General features: G+C 39.8%; 2 protein-coding genes across 3 annotated transcripts; both read left to right on the top strand.

Moving 5' to 3' along the window:
- The first annotated feature begins 2,566 nt into the window (after positions 1 to 2,566).
- Positions 2,567 to 4,958, top strand: LOC120727084 (progranulin-like). 2 transcript variants are annotated; one of them, XM_040021230.1, is made up of 5 exons: positions 2,567 to 2,703; positions 2,864 to 3,010; positions 3,091 to 3,393; positions 3,527 to 3,698; positions 4,390 to 4,958. In XM_040021230.1, exons 2-4 carry the CDS (start codon positions 2,864 to 2,866, stop codon positions 3,692 to 3,694), a joined length of 618 nt encoding a protein of 205 aa, XP_039877164.1. In that variant the 5' UTR covers positions 2,567 to 2,703; the 3' UTR covers positions 3,695 to 3,698; positions 4,390 to 4,958. The 2 variants fall into 2 exon arrangements, with proteins under 2 accessions (XP_039877164.1, XP_039877163.1); XM_040021229.1 differs by having other exon boundaries at positions 3,527 to 3,703; positions 4,392 to 4,958.
- A 6,493-nt stretch (positions 4,959 to 11,451) lies between these two features.
- On the top strand, positions 11,452 to 13,446 carry LOC120727081 (progranulin-like). The gene is made up of 5 exons (XM_040021226.1): positions 11,452 to 11,647; positions 11,782 to 11,929; positions 12,017 to 12,318; positions 12,481 to 12,648; positions 12,979 to 13,446. The coding sequence occupies exons 2-5, from the start codon at positions 11,813 to 11,815 to the stop codon at positions 13,010 to 13,012; spliced, it is 621 nt and encodes a 206-aa protein (XP_039877160.1). The 5' UTR covers positions 11,452 to 11,647; positions 11,782 to 11,812; the 3' UTR covers positions 13,013 to 13,446.
- Positions 13,447 to 20,416: the final 6,970 nt, after the last annotated feature.

The raw sequence follows: 20,416 nt of genomic DNA, 5'->3' as shown, positions 1-20,416 counted from the left end.
AAGTTCTCAGTACTTGTGATGAAATGTGCATCAGGTCATACAACTATATGTTACAGTAAAAAAAAAAAAAAGTAGAAATGAGCCGGTTGAGATCATTATTTTTAAACTGTCAAACCTACTGCTGATACAGCACACTGGAGTGATCACAGTGATTGTCGGGTCGTGTTGTTAGTGTTTTACTAAATAAAAGCTTTCCAAAAACTCTTACAATTAACAATACATAATAAAAAAAAAAGAAAGAAAAACACACACAACTCCTGCAGGAATAGAACGAAACAAATTTTTTTAGCATTGTGGAAAAGGCATGCAATGAGGATGTGTTCAAATATACTTTTGTTAACAATGCAAACATTTTATATCAATTAGATCCATTCAAACAGCATCATTTTTTTCTCAGTAGAGAGTTTAGCAATAAAGGCAAACCATATCTTGGAGGATATTGAGATCTTTAGTGTATGTTTGGAGTCGCTGTTTTGCTGCAGATTGAAACAAATGAGATCTGTCACTGAAGGGATGTAGAAGTGGAAAAGTAAGTGAGTTTTGCAAACACATTTGCAAGGAGTGGTGGCATAGAGTGAGTTGTAGGGTACAAAGAGGTCGTCAGTTTGTTGTAGGGCTAACACAGACAGACAGGCAACCATCTGCACTCACATTTACCCCTCAGGACAATTTAGAATCACCAGTTAATAAACCCCCACTATATTCATATCTTTGGACTGTGGGAGGAAGCCAGAATACCAGGAGAGAAACCATAAAGAACACGCAAACATCCAGATGGTGGATTCAAACCCAAGACCCTCTTGTTGTGAGGCAACAACTCTAACCACCACGCCACCATGCTGCCCCACATTTCCTCTTCAGTAAACATAAATGTTTTGTCAAAGTGTTCACCTGGGTACTGTTTTATATATTCTTCCACGCCACTGCCTGCAGCGACATTCTCGTCTGGTCCAGCTTCAGAGCCTTGAGCTTTGCCTTCGCCTGGTCCAGCTTCAGCTTCGCCTGGCCCAGCCTCTGCATCAGCTGTGTGGAGTGTGGAGCCGAAACAATGGGAACTGCTAATGTCGCAACAAAACACACACCAGTGTGACATTATTTCCCACACTGCTCATTTCACTCTGGGCGGCTCCAGTGAGGTATTTTTATATTTAAATGAAAACATTATGGATAAACATTTTGCATCTTTAGCATGAGTTTGGACCTTTAATGCGTAGTCTTGGGTGCTTCAATCTGTTCTCAAAATGTTCTCATGTGGTAGTCCATTCAATAATTGGCTGCACCTATTTTCATTGGAGGGCACTATCCTTAGCTAGTTAATCTTTTGGAGCAACAACAGGCTACCAATACATATCTTTCTCTTTTTTCAACGCAGTAGATTAATGGTCACAATGGACTGAAGTTCACACTTTTTTAGTTTTGTTTTTTTCCCCCCCAGTGTCCTTCACTCACCACCATGCTAGCCCTCTACAAGTTAGCCGCTGTGCTAATTACCTAAGGTCTTCCATTGCTACATGAGGCTGTTGTGCTTCGGCTGTGCGATGACTTGAACTGCTATCAAAACACTTGGTATAGTTAAGGCATACTTAAAACTCATCCCTTGCTGTAATTGTTGTAGATATGTGATTTGATTTGAGATTTTCTGTAACCAAGACCAGTGCTGCAAGTTTAGCTAGCAATGGCAAGAAGTGGAGAAGAAGTCAGCTCCCGCAGATGGTTATCTTCAGGGTTCTAAGCATGTTCAAGACCGCAGCGTTCACATAGCCATGTTGTGCAAGAAGATACAATAATTGTGACAAAGGTGGTGTGTCTTCTTGTTGTTGTCGTACCATCTATTGTTTAACATAACAGATGTCAAACCGACTTGAACATAAATGGAGGGAAAATAACAAAGACAATCCTGTTGGACAACCCCTCCACCACTGGTGCTTATTGCACACAATGGCACAACATAGGCAGAAATTTATGATTTATATGTTATTTAAAGTACTATATTCAGCCCTTAAAGCAGGCCAAAATGATCCAAGACAACACTTTTTGGACCAGATGTTTGCAAGTTGCATCTAGCTAGCACTACAGAAGAGAAGCATTTCTAACAGGTCAACAAATATTTGCAAACACACAAACTGTTTGTGTGCACTTTGTCACAAAAGTGTGTCTGCTAGCTAAAGGTACAGGTTCCACATTTGAGGGAGGGAAAAAAAGTTAATAACTTCAGAGATAAAGAACGATGTGAGAAAGACAGGACAGGAGGGGAAGAAGAGGTTATATACGAACGTAAGGACTGCTCAGCAACTGTGATAAATAGTACTCAGTAGTTCTATCTCTGCTCCTACATATTGAAGAATGTCTGTACTTTTGCCAGCTCTGTTGTACTTTGATCGATAGGTGAGGCTTACAGACCCACTCCTTCTTTATTGTGCATATACAATCATGTCATATGAGGACGTGTGGAGACTGTATATTAAGCTGAGTAATTACAGCAGTTAAGTAGTGGATTTGAACTTCTGCAGTTCCAGAAGTTTTCAAAACCTGTCTGTCTTAATGTGAGAGTCACGAGATAGAGGGGTGTTACGTGAAGTTAATCTTTCATTCTTACTCAGTGGGAGTGTCTGACCTGCACTATATAGAGCTGTGTGTGATACAGCAGAGGGGAAAGTGTGAAAGGCATCACAGGAAGCTGCTGAATTTCTTCACTGCCTAAAGGTAAGTGATTAAAAGAAGTGAACTTTTTTGTAAAGTGTTTTATGGTTTAGTTGTTGCTACTAAAATTGGACTTTACTGTGTCACATTAAAGTTACAAAGTCTGACCTTTTTAGTTCAGAAAGAAAAAAATCTGCAAAGTCATGTTGATTCTGTCTTCCAGATGTTGAGGATCAGTCTGTGTTTGTCATTCGGTGTGGTTCTGTGGGGATTTGCTTCATGCTCTATGTGTCCTGATGGGAGTACTTGTTCAGACACCACCACCTGCTGCAAGGCTAATATCGGATATGCCTGCTGCCCATATCCAAATGTAAGTCAGAAACTTTCTGCCAGTGCAGTAACTTGATTGTTGGTTGTTAAAAAGCTCTGCTCGTCTTACTTACTTTGCAGGCCATGTGCTGTGCCGACCGGCTCCACTGCTGCCCGTCAGGATATCGCTGTAACCTGGTTACCATGAAATGTCAGAAATTAGACCAGCCGTGGCTGACCATACCCATGGTGAAGAAGGAAGCTGCAGAGAAACCAGCCCCCCCTGAACTGCCTGGAACTCCACTCCAGGAGCTTAAAGAGAGCCACGTCCCAGATCAAATAAAGACTTCAGTGGTCTACTGTGACAGTTACACCTACTGTCCTGATGGCACTACTTGCTGCAGACACCCACAAGGAGGCTGGACCTGTTGTCCCTACTCTCCTGTGAGTCAGCCTAAACACTCTTGTGCAATAAGACACATGATTTTAATAAAATTCCCTTTATCTTCCACTGAGATGAAGCAAGTTTGCAGCTATGATAATTATTCTTTTGAGAGACTAAAAGTGTTTCTTGCAGGGCAAATGTTGTCTGGATGGCTACCACTGCTGTCCAATTGGATTTGACTGTGACCGAACCTACCAGCACTGTGTGAGGGAAAAACTCACATATCCTTTCCTCCGCAAGCCAGCACTACCTTCAGGACCTGCCTCCCTCATCCCAACTTCAGAGGACAAAGAAAACTAGAAGAGGAAGGTAGGAAACGCCACATTGTAACCACCTTCACATGTGGAGAACATCCTGGGATAATTTCACTGCATGACTCACTGTTCAGATCAATTTTAAAGGCTACAGACCTTTTTTTGTTTACTGGTGTTTTATCAAGTCATGTGATACCAATGCATACCTGAGCACCAACCAGGATTTAACAACAGCTAAATGTCCTGATAGTCGTGGGCTTGGTCACTGATGTTGACATACTGTCACATGATGAACCCTGTGGGGATGATATCACAGAGAGTTATTACTGACTCATTGGCTTTCTTCAGCTCTGAGTATTTTTTCTTCATAGTTTTGCAGCCTTGAAAGATTTTAATAAATCCGAAGTACACTGGCTTCAAACATGCAAAGAGCATGTAACAGCTAAATAACCACAAATATCCCACAGAGAAATTAATATTTTGCGTTGATTCCAGTTCAGTGTCAGCAGTAGAGCTTATTTCTGCTGCCCCTTAGTGATCACATGAGGCAGAGAGTTACAAGCTGGCTCGATCGTAGAGCAGCAAAAATTGCTCTTTGCAGCCCGCCAGGTTTAAGTTTCTCCTTCTCTAAACATCCCACACTGTGATCTGAAGGGGCAACTTAAATAGATGCTGTTTTAGAGTACACAAAACATTCTGACCAAAATATTTTGTTCTAACTGAACAATTTGTAATCATTTCAGGGACACAGGAAGCAGATTTTCAGCTGCTGTGACTATAGATGTACCTGCAACCCCTCTTGCGTTATGGTAACACATGCTGAGATGGCTTTAAAGTCCACTGTGATAGATTTTTTTGGTTATTTTTGTTAAAAATTGCCCTAAAATTCTTTTTGCCATGCTGAAGAATAGTACACAGGTGTAAAAAAATGGTCAAAATTAAATCTTATACTTTCAAATGAACATTTAATTTCTTTTTGTTTTAATTTGTCAGAAGGTTCAATAAATCCTCCACTTTCAGAAAATTTTAATTTTCTGGCAATTATTTCATGGATGAAGCTTTACAGGCTTAAGCTAATGTTACTGCATATTTTATAATGGAGAGTCACCAATTATTGCTTTAGTAATGGAAATGTTCTTTTCATCTATTCCATTGTCTTATATTGCCCCTGTGACTGAGTGTCAGTGAGTATAGACCAGCATGTTGAATTTAAGGTAGTAAGGTGAAAGGCTTCTGATTTGTTTTATGGTTTCTTCCTTCCTTTGTATACTTTTCACACTTGACCAATAAAAATAAGATCTTCTTCCAAACTGGGTCATGGAGTCATTCATTTATCTTCTTTTCACATCGCAGTCTGAGTGCCCATGAACACCACAGCCTGCTCTACACCAGTCCAACATAATGAATTACAACTTTATCACAATACTTCATTAAGATAAGACTTGATGAAGTTGAAGTTGATGAACAAACTGAAAAAACAAACAAACAAACTAACAAACAAAATAAACCCTTGTTGGTCTTGCCAGCCTAAAAAGCTTCCAAACTGCAGATCCATTACTGTTAACTTATTTCATGTTTTGGTCACTCTTCTGGAAACGGGCTGTTTGCTGCTGACACCTAGTGTGGAAAACACAGAACAACATCACAGTAAATGGAATAAATCTGTTCCCCATTTGCAACATAGATATTTGAGTTGGAGCAAATATTTATCTTAGATTCCTCACGTGGTCAGAAACTACGAGTGGAGCCTGGTGTTGCTAGACAGGTTATCCACATGAACATGCATATCATGAGGAGGGTTTGGAATAAACCCCAGAATACTCAACAACGGCACCATCGAGAGGCTGTATCACAACCTGGTATAGCAGGTGTAAAAACCAAGATGGCGCCGCGTATGGATGCCCTGGTGCTTCAGTGCGTTACTTTTGTTTTGTTTTTGTGCATTTCTTCTGTGTCTTTTGCACTGAAGCACCGCAGCAATTTCCTAATGTTGTAAACCTGCTCAACATTTGGCAATAAACCCCTTTCTGATTCTGATTCTGATTCAGCAGTTGTAATGCTCTGGACCACAAAGCTGTATGGAGGATGGCCAGATATGCACATTGTATCACCAAGTCTGAACTGCCAGCCATCCAGGACCTCTACAGACAGCACTGTAGGAGGAAGGCCCAGAGGATCCTCTTTAGCCACACACTCTTCAAGCTCCTGTAGTCAGGTAGGAGTGTACATGAGCGTCCACACCCGCACCAGCAGATTCAGGGACAGCTTTTACACAAAAGCCATCAGGCTACTGAACTGCTGAAATATCAGAATGTTTGCAGACAGGTTGTTTACAGGTTGCTTCTGCTGACCCTTAGTGGCCATTTGAAGGATGGATGGATGGAAGGATGGATAGATGGGTAAGACCCGCCCTCTACTCATTTCTCAAATTGCACATTCTCAGTTCCTCTCCTTGACTCCTCTCCTCCCTCCCACCGGAGAGTGATCAGGAGACGAGAAGGTGTTTAACTAAATGAGTCATCCTCGCTTTGTCGCTTCATTTTAAATTGCTTCATTAAATCACTTAAATATGTTGTTTGACAGAAGTGCATTGTTAATTCTTTACACTTGATCATTAAGTGTAACACTGTTTATGCCATGCTTTACATTTAAGGCCACATTCAGTTAAATTCACAGCACGGAGCGAAGTGATAGAGATTATAGGCTACCTTTTTTCAGTCACATAGAAACACTGAAGAAACACAGTTAAATAACTGAAGGGTCCCTCTAGCTGTGTGCAATGGATAGCTTGGCTTTGTCTGACACTAGTGTACATTTTTAAAAGAAATATTTAAAAACTATTCATATATTTATGCATTTATATTGTATTTTCTGTGACGATGAGTGGTTATTGAATTTGTAATCCCCTGTATTATAATCATTAAGACAAATAAAAGTTCAGCTAAAACATAAAAATTTAAATTAGCATTTCTAGAGAGCTTTTCTACGCACTTTCAAAGTGCTTCACCTCTCCATGCCGCAGCCATCCATTCACACACACAAGTACACAATACAAGTGATTTTGTTTTCTATGTCTAAGCACTTTTTACACCGAAGTTTCACACACAGACTGATGGATGTGCGAGGGACAACTTGGATGTCAGACTCTTGCCCAAGGACACAGACAGTAAAACTAAACTGAAACAAGCAAGAACACACTGGAACCTCACTCAGAATAAACTGGAAACAAGACAAAAAAAATTCCAAATGAAATAAAAATGTAAACTGTGCCAAAGTAGGCGAGAACACATTTGCTAACATACAGTTTGTTATTATTAGTTAGCATTCTTTTTTGCTTTGATTTAGCCATATGTTATCTTCATTCTGTAGTTTGCAAACATTTACTGTACCAGGTTTGCTTATGGTTTGCAGATTAGTTCATATAACATCCAGGTTTAAATTAACTTTGACAAGTTTTGTTAAGTTAACATTACCTTTTTGCTTAAACTGTTAATTCGTTTTTATTGTGTGTGAACTTACCTTACTTACGGACGTGCTGCTTCACTTTATGTATTCATATCTTCCTGTTTATTTTTGATGGATGGAACCAGGTACAGAGGGGGAAGAAAACTGGGGATTTGTTTGCTTCAGTTATGTATGCATTATTGTAAAATGTAATGGCTACACTTTGATAGTGTGTTTTGTTGGTGGTAAAAAGCAGCATCAATAAATGGATGATTATAATATTCAGTCTTACCCATCGTATAAAAAATTCCTTTAGAGACTATTTGTTTGGAACGATTGAGAGTATTTAAACAGAAGAACTCAGCTGTTCAGGAGGAGAAGACCAGGTCAGCGTAGCTTGGTGCACTCAATATTAATTTTGGTTGTTTTAAATTCAGTTATATTTATTTTCCCAACCTTAACATTTGAGCCTTTGATTTGTGGAGGTTTTTGCAAAAATAATTTTAGTCACATTGTTAAAAAAACATGACCTGCTACAATGGACAGCATCTGTTTTCTGCTCTTCTTCAGCCACTTTGGCCACGCTATCTCACACAAACTAATTAAAAGATGCATATTAGAGCTCTACCACATGTCTAGCAGAAAATGCATCACCCACAATTCGTTTCCGGAAGTTCCCTCTTCCCCATACATTTATACCCACATCGAGAAGTAAATCCTTTATTAAAGCATATCAGTGTTGTAAAATTGATATATTTTCCTATATCAAAACAGAAGTTTTGGAGTATTGTTACACCTCTAGTTTGCACACCTAAACAGGTAAGCAGATTAGTGGGGTGAGAAAATACCCAGTGAAATAAAAGCTTTCCAAAAACTCTTACAATTAACAATACATAATTCAAAAAAAGAAGAAAGAAAGACACACACAATCACAGTGAGAGAGAGAGAGAGGAGTTGATAGGGAAGTATTCTTTTTGGACAATACATTCAACTCACTCCACCACAGCTTGTTGTTTAGTAAGAAAAAACAAAGAAACCTGTTGGTCTTGCAAGCTTAAAACACCTCTGAATTCCTCCTTTGGTGCTACCTTCCTGCATGCTTGGCAGTTATGGAATTAAATTCCAGTACAGCTCAGTTGGAAGCAACCTAAAGTGGTGACAATGAAGCTCATACTTACATGGACAAAAGTACTGAGCCTGCACCTACATACATCTACTCATGGAAGTTTATCATTATCATTATTTTGATGGTTGTTGAAGTTATTTGACATTTAGACTTTGTTGTGTGAACTGGTTTCCAGTGACTGTGTGGGCAAAACCCGTGTTTCAGGTTTAGCTAGCAGTAGCAAGAATCCTGCAGGAAGTTCTCAGTACTTGTGATGAAATGTGCATCAGGTCATACAACTATATGTTACAGTAAAACAAAAAAGTAGAAATGAGCCAGTTGAGATCATTATTTTTAAACTGTAAAACCTACTGCTGATACAGCACACTGGAGTGATCACAGTGAATGTCGGGTCGTGTTGTTAGTGTTTTACTGTAATTTAATAGAAATTCCGTTTCCGTTTCACAGTGCGCTGATGGCTTTGACCCTGTCACATGTGATCAGTGGTTTATGCTTATTATAAAGCACAACAAATACAGCAGGTGAACCTCACTAACATTTCAGTGTTCATCAGTGAACAACTGAAACTGCTACAAATCACACAACTCCTGCAGGAATAGGACGAAACACATTTTTTAGCATTGTGGAAAAGGCATGCAATGAGGATGTGTTCAAATATACTTTTGTTAACAATGCAAACATTTTATATCAATTAGATCCATTCAAACAGCATCATTTTTTCTCAGTAGAGAGTTTAGCAATAAAAGGCAAACCATCCCTTGGAGCATATTGAGATCTTTAGTGTTTAGTCGCTGTTTTGCTGCAGATTAAAACAAATGAGATCTGTCACTGAAGGGACGTAGAAGTGGAAAAAGTAGGTGAGTTTTGCAAACACATTTGCAAGGAGTGGTGGCATAGAGTGAGTTGTAGGGTACAAAGAGGTCGTCAGTTTGTTGTAGGGCTAACACAGACAGACAGGCAACCATCTGCACTCACATTTACCCCTCAGGACAATTTAGGATCACCAGTTAATAAACCCCCACTATATTCATATCTTTGGACTGTGGGAGGAAGCCAGAATACCAGGAGAGAAACCATAAAGAACACGCAAAAATCTAGATAGTGGATTCAAACCCAAGACCCTCTTGCTGTGAGGCAACAACTCTAACCACCACGCCACCATGCTGCCCCACATTTCCTCTTCAGTAAACATAAATGTTTTTGTCAAAGTGTTCATCTGGGTACTGTTTTATATATTCCCATTTTTATACATGGGTTTATTTTTACTTAAAAATGTATTCTGCTGTCTGTTATTAACGGTTTAGTCTAATAACCGGGAAATGTGCTTCATCACATTACTAAAATCCAGTTAAAGGCTTCCCTTTTTAACACACTTCCCCAGTGAAAATTCTTCCCTACAATCATCATAACAGGCTTAACTGCTCATTATGCAGAATGGCCTTTTTGTTATTGTTCCTCTTGTTCTTATCTGTTATGTTTTTGGATTTTAGTGCATTTTAGTGAAATAAAGTATGATTAAAAGAAGTGCATGGTAAGCCATAATGAAAAAATGCATTTGTTCCTAACTATACTGCTTGTGCACATGTACAGTGGGGCAAAAAAGTATTTAGTCAGCCACCGATTGTGCAAGTTCCCCCACCTAAAATGATGACAGAGGTCAGTAATTTGCACCAGAGGTACACTTCAACTGTGAGAGACAGAATGTGAAAAAAAAATCCATGAATTCACATGGTAGGATTTATAAAGAATTTATTCGTAAATCAGGGTGGAAAATAAGTATTTGGTCACCACAAACAAGGAAAATCTCTGGCTCTCACAGACCTGTAACGTCTTCTGTAAGAAGCTTTTCTGTCCCCCACTCGTTACCTGTATGAATGGCACCTGTTTGAACTCATCATCTGTATAAAAGACACCTGTCCACAGCCTCAAACAGTCAGACTCCAAACTCCGCCATGGCCAAGACCAAAGAGCTTTCGAAGGACACCAGGAAAAGTATTGTAGACCTGCACCAGACTGGGAAGAGTGAATCTACAATAGGCAAGCAGCTTGGTGTGAAAAAATCAACTGTGGGAGCAATCATCAGAAAATGGAAGACATACAAGACCACTGATAATCTCCCTCGATCTGGGGCTCCACGCAAGATCTCATCCCGTGGGGTCAAAATGATCATGAGAACGGTGAGCAAAGATCCCAGAACCACACGGGGGGACCTGGTGAATGACCTGCAGAGAGCTGGGACCAAAGTAACAAAGGTCACCATCAGTAACACACTACAACGGCAGGGAATCAAATCCCGCAGTGCCAGACGTGTTCCGCTGCTGAAGCCAGTGCATGTCCAGGCCCGTCTGAAGTTTGCCAGAGAGCACATGGATGATACAGCAGAGGATTGGGAGAATGTCATGTGGTCAGATGAAACCAAAGTAGAACTTTTTGGTATAAACTCAACTTGTCGTGTTTGGAGGAAGAAGAATACTGAGTTGCATCCCAAGAACACCATACCTACTGTGAAGCATGGGGGTGGAAACATCATGCTATGGGGCTGTTTTTCTGCCAAGGGGACAGGAAGACTGATCCGTGTTAAGGACAGAATGAATGGGGCCATGTATCGTGAGATTTTGAGCCAAAACCTCCTTCCATCAGTGAGAACTTTGAAGATGAAACGAGGCTGGGTCTTCCAACATGACAATGATCCAAAACACACCGCCCGGGCAACAAAGGAGTGGCTCCGTAAGAAGCATTTGAAAGTCCTGGAGTGGCCTAGCCAGTCTCCAGACCTCAACCCCATAGAAAATCTGTGGCGGGAGTTGAAAGTCCGTGTTGCTCGGCGACAGCCCCAAAACATCACTGCTCTCGAGAAGATCTGCATGGAGGAATGGGCCAAAATACCAGCTACTGTGTGTGCAAACCTGGTAAAGACCTATAGTAAACGTTTGACCTCTGTTATTGCCAACAAAGGTTATGTTACAAAGTATTGAGTTGTATTTTTGTTATTGACCAAATACTTATTTTCCACCCTGATTTACGAATAAATTCTTTACAAATCCTACCATGTGGATTCATGGATTTTTTTTTTCACATTCTGTCTCTCACAGTTGAAGTGTACCTCTGGTGCAAATTACTGACCTCTGTCATCATTTTAAGTGGGGGAACTTGCACAATCGGTGGCTGACTAAATACTTTTTTGCCCCACTGTAGTTAATAGTTTGTTTATTAAGCCAAGCAGAACAGTAGTTGTGGATTTGACCTTCTGCAGTTCCAGAAATCTTGAAAACCTGTCTGTCTTAATACGAGCATCACGTGACAGAGGGATGTTACAGTTTACGTCAGTGGTAGTGTCTAACCTGCATTATAAAATGTGTAACCTGCATGCTTGATTCAGCAGAGGAGAACGTGTGACAAGAAGCTGCTGAAGCTCTTCACTTGCTGAAGGTAAGTGACTGAAAAAAGGTAAAGTTCCTTTAAAGTCTTGAACTTAAACTTGACATTACCGCAGCCGGCAACAGAAAAATCTGAAGTTTAAGTAACCAAAGAATAAAAAGTCATGGTGACACTCTTCCTTGCAGATGTCGGGGATCACTCTGTCTGTCATTTGGTATGTTTGTGTGGGGATTTGCTTCATGCTCCATCACATGTCCTGATGAGAGTCTTTGTCCAGATGACTGTACCTGCTGCAAAACTGCCCATGGATATAGCTGCTGTCTATATCCAAATGTAAGCAGGTGTATTCACATGCCAGTGTAGTACCTTAATTTGTGGTAGTTGGAAGTCTTGTAGAAATTAGTTTTATTTGCTCTGCAGGCCGTGTGCTGCGCCGACCTGCTCCACTGCTGCCCTTCGGGATATCGCTGTAACCTGGTTACCATGAATTGTGAGAAATTAGACCAGCCGTGGCTGACCATACCCATGGTGAAGAAGGAGGCTGCAGAGAAACGAACCCCCCCTGAACTGTCTGGAACTCCACTCCAGGAGCTGAAAGAGAGCCACGTCCCAGATCAAATAAAGAGTTCAATGGTCTACTGTGACAGTTACACCTACTGTCCTGATGGCACTACCTGCTGCAGACACCCACAAGGAGGCTGGTTCTGTTGTCCCTACTCTCCCGTGAGTCAGCCTAAATACTCTTGTGCAATACAACACATGAATGTAATGAAATTCCTTTTATCTTCCACTAACATGAAATCAGCTTTCATCTGAACGTCTGCAGCTTTTAATTAAAAAGTGCTCCATTATTATTGTTCGAGAGACTAAAAGTGTTTCTTGTGGGGGAAATGTTGTCTCGATGGATACCACTGCTGTCCATTGGGACTGGACTGTGATCACACCTACACGTACTGTGTGAGAGACAAACTCACATATTCCTTCCTCTATAAGCCAGCGCTGCCATCAGCACCTGCTTCTCCCATCCCACAGACAAAGGAAAGTAGTAGGAGGTAGGAAGTGCCACACTCTAACCTTCATTTTGAAGAATATTCTAGGATAACGTCTCTGCACAACTCACCGTTCAGATATTTTAAACTTTCCACAGATGAATGAATATTTCACTTAGGTTCCTCGTGTGGAAAGAAACTCAAAGAAGCAACAAGTAACTCAGTAGTTCATATCATTGTCAGCAGTACAAAAGGTGACTGTATGGATAGGTAGGCAAGAGCCAGGTTTTACCACCCATAAGGGTCAACAAAACAGTGATCAGTATCACCATGTGTGAACAAAAATGTAAAAAAGAAAAAGTGTTTATTGTTTATTTCCTTTTGGTCTAACAGGGGTAAAAACAATTTCAGGGCCGATGCCGCGTAGATGAACGATCTCTGTGAGCATGAATGTAGCCATGGCCCTCCTTCTCATGCAGAAAACTCGAGCCTACCCTTGGGACATCCTAGGATCACAGAAACATGCCTAAATGTCCTGTGGCTTTTTTTTTTTTTTTAAATAGTTTTTTCTTTTATAAGAGTTTCCTTTTACTATTATTATGGTCAGAAATCTGTTGAAATGCATTTTGCATCACATTTGATGTATAAACAGATCAATCTTGGAAAAAGACAGTTGCTGCACAAATGATCTGACATGTGCACAAGATTGTCTGTTTGTCTTTAGACTAATGAGTGTGCATAGTTGGCTGTTGCAATAGACAGTAACCAGTCCTTACAAACCAGCTTTGCAAGATTTCCTGCTGCCTGTGTAACTGGATATCACTGAATGTAGACTAGAAAATAAAATATAAGACTGGCTGATTTTTAATTGTCTTTATTGCGTCTTTGTCTGTTTGAATGTTTTCTATTTTGCCTCACCAATAAAGACCTGCTGTGACCTTTGTAAGTTGGGGGACAGAGCAGATTTTCTGTGTTTACCAGCATATGTATATGTGGCATAAATGTCAGACCCGACCACATAGTTCGTTCTTTTAACACCTTATTTCGGTTGCTATTTCCTCTTCTCTCTGCTGCAGCTTTTCAGCTGCCAGCCACACACACAACAACAACACCTCAGGTCCTGGCATACTCTTTTATGCAGGGGAGGCGTGATGAGCTGATGGAGTGTCAGCCTCCCCTGCTGCTGAGCCACAGTATAATTATGGGGAAACGCAGAAGCTGATGGACCAAAGAAAGTGCCTTCAACAAAAAGGAATTACAGTGCTTAATAAATTTATTAGACATCAGTTGTAAGAACAAGACAACACAAATATTTTAAAAAATCTGTCAAAAGCAATTTTACTTTTTTTAATGGCTGAATTCACATTTGTATTCACAAAATTTGAAGCTGATGGACCTTCAAATGTTCAACCACAAACAAACTTTTTAATTATTCATTTATTTAGGTTCAAAAATTCAACCTGCTGAGTAATTGCATATGAGAGCATGAGGGTGGCAATGGATGTTTGTATCTGTGTGTGCCTGTTTGTTTGTGTCTATATGTCAGGTTGGGTATCAGACGCCACCTCTCTAGGGACATCTCAGGCCCTCCATGGTATGGAGGCCTATCTCCCCCCACCACTCCCCCTGCCAGTGGCAGACGCCCTCAGACATCGGTGCATTGGTGGTTCTTTGTGTCCGGGGATGGGCGTCCAGGTACCCACCGGCTCACTCCTGGTGGCTGCTTGTCGGGGCCTGGAGCCTGGGGCTCACTCGGGCCCCTTCGGGGGTGGGGTGCCCTCAGCCTCTCGGCCTGGGGCTCGGTCACTCTGGCACAGCTGGCTGCCGGCGGAGCTCATGGGCACGTCACTGCAACTCCCCCTGGCTTCTGCTCCGCAGCTGCTGAGTGACCCCTCATCTGGGACTCTCCTCAGCTCTTTCTGGGATAGTGGCGCGGCTGCCCCTCTGTTGGTCTTCCTTGGTCTGCTTTGCTCTTGGGGCCTCTGGATGTCTTGAGCCTTGATCTCCTCCATACCTGCTTCATGCCCAGGAGGACGGGGCTGTGGCCCCCCCACACCCTCTAGCAGATCATTAAATGAAGGAACCTTTTAAATACAAGCGCGCTCACAGGTGTACACACGGGTGCTCACACAAACAAACTACACCCTTTTTGGCTGCTACCTCAAAGCACACTGTGTGCTGTCGATCTTACGTGCTGCACAATAATGTTTAATATTTAGTATTTATTGTTATATTCACATAGATTATGGCGGTGATGTTGTTTATTATATTGCTCTTTTTCTTTGCTTGTTTTCTCTTTTTTCTTTCTCAACAGGTGATCCAGGTGATTGATATATGTATTTTTTGTCTGTTTGTTTTGTGGGCTTTTGGTTTTTGCCCTTTATCACCGTCCCTCTTCCCTGCTCTTATTCTTTCCCTCTTTCTTTCTCCCATTTCTTTTCCCCAGTCAAGTCTGTCCCGTGTTCAGCAAATGAAAATAAAATAAACAATAAAAGCAAAGGTGAATCAAATAGACCAATACGGCAAGGCTGGGATGGTCCATTTGGTAAAGTAAATCCGTTGGGCATCTTTCTTTGCCTTTAGACAATAATTCTGATGGCAAAAGAGCCAAACGGGACAGGCAAAAAAAAAAGGTTCAAAAATTGAAGTAAATGACTGTAATTTTGAAAAAGAAAAAATAATAATAATGTGCTTTCATTTTTTTTCCATTAGTTTGTTTTTTTTCTCTGTCACTGAAAACCACAGCAGTAAAAATACCAATTTGATTAAAGAGCTTACCCTTATAGGTGGATTAACCATTACAGAAACCTAAAAAAAAATCCCTTCTCTTCCGCTTGCGATTTTAATAATTAAAAGTACTGTTCATTCAGGGCAGATGTGGCATAAACCTTAAATTATTTAGTGGTCTAACAAATTTGTTACCAAACGTATATCTGGCAGTACTGAAAGACGGAGTATAAGAGCTTGATAAAACAAAGAATAATAAAGTATGTGCGTAAAATTTTAAATAGTTCAAATAAAGTACAACAAAATAACACAATAGAAGCAGTTGTGTCTCCTCATCAGGCTTGACGCACGTTAGGATGAAACTGTTACACTGACACTACGTAACCTGTGGGGGCAGCAGCACCGCTTGTCCCGCAGTTTCCATCGGAGTCAGAAGAAGAAACAGAGGCAGCGGATTCGTCCTGTGTGGTGAAGTTTTTTGTTTGTTTTTTATTAGTAATATTAACATACAAACAAAATGCACCATATATTACAGATTCAGAGAATAAACATTCCTTACATATTAGCAACTTTCATACATAGGAAAAAGAAAATATAAAGATGGGGTCACATAATTTAACAGATTATTAACTTACTAAATCAAAATCTTCCACAAAGGAAACAAAAAAAAGCAGCCTTTTTCTTTTTAACTAAGGTCAAAGATTTAACCAACAGGTTTAAGTCGTTTTTCCAGCAAGCTAGTGTTGGTTTAGTCTTTAAAAAAAAAACTACATTTATGTATAAATTGCTTGCACAAGATTAATAACATATTAACACCATAATTAGTTTTCTTTTCTTTCAAAAACACTCCAAACATTATCATATTTAAGGTAAATGGGGTAATTTGAATCCCACTGGAATAAAGCCAGGTATGAAAATCCAACCAAAATATTTGTATACAATTGCACAAAAAGAATAGATGGTCCAAATCCTCCTCTTCTGTTTCACAAAATACACAATTACCCGTTTCTATTTTGAATCGATCACCAAGGAGTCTATTTGTCGGGTAAATTTTATTCAAGATTTTAAATTGGACTTCTTTCCCTTTAGGAGGGATAGGGAAGGTGATATAATCAGTTCTTATTTTTTCAATTTCTTCCCTTTGGAAATCTTTTAATATGTAATTACGTCTAAGTAAATTTGGAGAATAAAGATTTCTTAATGAAGATCTTAGAAACTTATTATTGCATTTAACATCACAAAATCGAATACCATCTATATATAATTGCCTTAACTGTCACGGTTCTGGGTCAGTTTGATCCAGTATTTTGAGTTGTCATGTTTTTGCAGGTTTAGTTCCATGTGTCATTTTCTGTTTGTCTCTCTATGTCGAGTCTGCGTCTTAGTGTGATGGTTTCTTGTTCCTGTTTTATTGTGAAGGTCTGCGTCTCATGTGAGTGTGTTCAGTTTTACCTCTGTCTCGTCTTGTTGATTATTCCCAGCTGTGTCCACCACCTGTGTGTAATTCCCCTGTGTTTCTCTGTGTATTTAAGTCGTGTCCTCTGTCATTGTAGTTGCTGGTCCTTCTGTGTATCCACCATGTCTCACCCGTGTGTTCTCCCTGCTGTCCATCTCCTCTGCTCGTTCTCATTCTTGTCCAGGTTTGTGCTCTGTAGTTTAGTTGTTTCCAGTCTAGTTTAGTTCGTGCTCCATTTGCTGTTTGTCCATATTTATTTCGTGTTCAATAAACCACCTTCACTTCTCCACTACTGCCTGCGATTGGATCCTCATTTATTATTTTCACACGGCTCTCCTCACCCGCCGTGACATTAACTTGGGGGAGATGTCAGAATATATTATATCATTTACAACTATGTTTTTAAGTGACAATGGAATGGATTTTATAACCCGATTAAATTTACTTTTAGAACATTGGATATTAAACTTTTGGCAAAAATCTTGATGTCCTAGAACATGTCCTTCCTCATCTACAAAATGGGCAATTGCCCAAACACCTTTTGATAACCAATCTTGAATAAAAATAGATTTTTATCATCATATCTATTGTTCCAAATTGGGCTATTATGTGGAGTGAAATTATGTTTAAATAACATTTTCCAATAAAGAAGGACCTGTTTATGGAATTCAGAGAGTTTAACAGGTAGCTTAGTAATTTCAAAGTCACACTTTAGGAGAAAATCGACCTTACTTGGTATAAAAAACCAAATGTAGTGTGGATTATTTAGGAAGGATTTTAACCATTTAAGTTTCAAAACACCATTCATTATATCAAAATCAATTGCGTTTCCACCGCCTTCAATGTATGGTTTAACCAAATCATCTTTAGATATATAATGGCACTTATTTCTCCAAATAAAATTAAAATTCAAGCTATTAATTGTTTTAATATGTGTGGTGAAGGTGAGTCAAGTGGAAGAACGGAAGTTGTCTTCAGACGGCTCCAGGCTCCTGCTTCTGAAGTGCTTGGTGAAAAAATACAAGTTACAAGAAGCAGGCGACCCATCCGAACAAAGAAAACGAGCATAACCGCTGGACAATATCATCAAATCCAACTTAGCCGGGGCTTCAGATTGGTGCATTGAACTAGCAGATGATAAATGCGCCAGAAAATAAACACTTAAAGGGAATGTGCACCAGTCCAGCTGTTTGTTTGTTTGTTTTACTGCTCCATGTATCTGACACCAGTGTTAGACTAAACAGCTGTATTTATCCTCACTGTGAGGAGGAGGCTTTACTTTCCTCACTTTCAAAGCACATCACCAACTGTGAGAATATCAGTTTACCGGATTGGTAAAATAATATGTAACACGATCAAGATGTATTTAATGGGGGGGATGCACAAATTTTTGTATTTGCACTGTTTCGGCTCAGTGTGACAGTTTTTTTTTTGGTGTCAGCTCAGATTGCAAGGACATCTCTTGTGCGCAGCCCTCTTCAGGGTACCCCACAGATTTTCTGTAGGATTTAGGTCTGGGCATACATCTTTGTGTTGGTTTGTTTGTTTTATTGAATTTGATTTTAATATCACAAAAACAAATTTTATATCCAATATATGATTTTGGGTTTGTTTGTTGTTGTTTATTAGTTTAGTTTTTGGGGTTTTTTTGGGGTTTTTTTTACCCTTCCTCAACTCTCAGTTTCACTGTTTCACTAAGAGTTAAGGTTATGGTTGACAGAAACTATATAGAGAACACATTGGAGTTGAAAAAAGGCTTTCACGTGACTGGTGTATGATTTTAACATACTGGTCAATTTGGACCCAGCTGCTGATTCTCATTTGTAGCTTTCTGTGCTTTTCCTACAATGACAGCTCAGAAAATAATGTCATAATGTAGCCATTCTTAATGTACCAGCAAAATATGAAACTATTTGTTTAGTACAATAATGAGTGTGTGTTTTGCCCTTATGTAAAAAGACATTGTCTGTGTTAGTAGTGCCTTTAAATGTGATGCAGACCAGTACATCGCTGGGTAATTATGTCTCAGACTCCAAAGTCCAGAGCAAAAAAATGTAAAAGCTTTGCTTTTTAAAAAAAAAAAATATATGTAATTTTTCATTGAATGTGGCGCTATTGTATTTGGTTGTGTAAGATTTCACATTTAAATGTCACTGAGGTTTAGGCAATACTTTGCTGCTATACCAGAATAATACCCCTATCTCCAAATTATATTCCCTTGTTGTACTGGTCACCTAAATTATTCTCCTATTATTCAAGTAAAACTCAACACATGTAACAAATCTCTGACCAGAAATTATTATGAACTCCCTGCAAGCACATCATCCAGCACTTGCTGTGTTAATGTTTGTCCGGTTACACCTTCCATCAACATTTGACTACTGTTGCAGTGTCTTTTTCATCATCATCATCATCAACTTTATTTATAAAGCACTTTGTGTCAGCTGTGGTTGTTTTAAAGTGCTGTACATTGGAACTGTAAAATAAAATTACATGAGATATAAATAAAAAAACAAATAAAAGAAGAGTGAAATCATTAATTAAATAACTACTTCAATTAAAAGAGAAAACTAAGTCTCACTGAGGTTAAAAGCCAAGGAATAAAAGTGGGTTTTAAGACGTGATTTAAAAGTGGACAGTGAAGGGGCCTCTCTAACATGCATGGGCAAATGATTCCATAATTTTGGAGCCACAATAGAGAAGGCCCTGTCCCCTCTGAGCTTCCTCCTGGATCTCGGTACCTCCAGGAGCAGCTGGTCAGCTGACCTGAGAGACTGACAGGGTATGTGGGGATGAAGAAGCTCAGAGAGGTAAGGCGGGGCAAGACTGTGAAGGCATTTAAAAACAAACATAAGAATTTTAAAATTAACTCTAAAAGACACAGGCAGCCAGTGCAGAGAGGCTAGCACGGGGGTTATATGCTCTCTTTTTCGAGTTCCTGTTAGGAGTCGTGCAGCCGCATTTTGAACCAGCTGCAGACGTGAGAGCAATGACTGACTGACCCCCACATAAAGTGAGTTACAGTAGTCCAGCCGGGAAGAAATAAAAGCATGGATCACTGTTTCAAGGTGCTGCCTCGAAAGAAAAGATTTTACTCTTGCCAGTCGCCTTAAATGATAAAAACTGGACTTCACCACTGCTCTAATTTGGTTGTCCAATTTAAAATCACTGTCCAACTTAAAATCATCAGATATATGTATACATTTTTTAGTAACTAAATCCTCAAATTCACATTTATTTTCCAGACTTGTTGTGTGTCTTCACCTCATGTGACCTCATTTATCACTGCTGACATCACACCAATCTGTCTGTCACTCTCCCCTCACTCATGAACAAGGGGAAAGTATGTCTGGGTCTTATTGTGTTGTGCTTTTAATGTTTTAAACTGGACTTTAAATAGTTTTGAAAAGGTGAAGGCTTTTAATTCAGGTGTTAAACCTTTGAGTGACAGACACACATCATCTGTTTTCTCATCATTTTATTCAAACAAGGTGTGACACATATGCAGTGTAACTTTAAAAGCAAACTTTTCTAATGTTAGTACCAGCTTGTGATGGTTTCCTTTTCCTTTCCTCAGAGAGCCTTACGGAGACGCAGTCCTCACAACTGCAGATCAAAGACGAGGAAAAAGGTAGCAATCAAATGAGA

The sequence above is a fragment of the Simochromis diagramma genome, unplaced genomic scaffold (assembly GCF_900408965.1).
Source record: "Simochromis diagramma unplaced genomic scaffold, fSimDia1.1 OVJJ01000753.1, whole genome shotgun sequence".
Lineage (NCBI taxonomy): Eukaryota > Metazoa > Chordata > Actinopteri > Cichliformes > Cichlidae > Simochromis > Simochromis diagramma.
This window is presented reverse-complemented; position numbering and strand designations above follow the sequence as displayed.

Bases quoted from the DNA above. Each gene is read 5' to 3' on its own strand.
- LOC120727084 (XM_040021230.1), top strand. From the start codon at position 2,864: ATGTTGAGGATCAGTCTGTGTTTGTCATTCGGTGTGGTTCTGTGGGGA. The intron at 3,011-3,090 runs GTAAGTCAGAAA...CTTACTTTGCAG, and splicing joins CCTGCTGCCCATATCCAAAT to GCCATGTGCTGTGCCGACCG. The intron at 3,394-3,526 runs GTGAGTCAGCCT...TGTTTCTTGCAG, and splicing joins CCTGTTGTCCCTACTCTCCT to GGCAAATGTTGTCTGGATGG.
- LOC120727081 (XM_040021226.1), top strand. From the start codon at position 11,813: ATGTTTGTGTGGGGATTTGCTTCATGCTCCATCACATGTCCTGATGAG. The intron at 11,930-12,016 runs GTAAGCAGGTGT...TTTGCTCTGCAG, and splicing joins GCTGCTGTCTATATCCAAAT to GCCGTGTGCTGCGCCGACCT. The intron at 12,649-12,978 runs GTAGGAAGTGCC...TTGGTCTAACAG, and splicing joins ACAAAGGAAAGTAGTAGGAG to GGGTAAAAACAATTTCAGGG.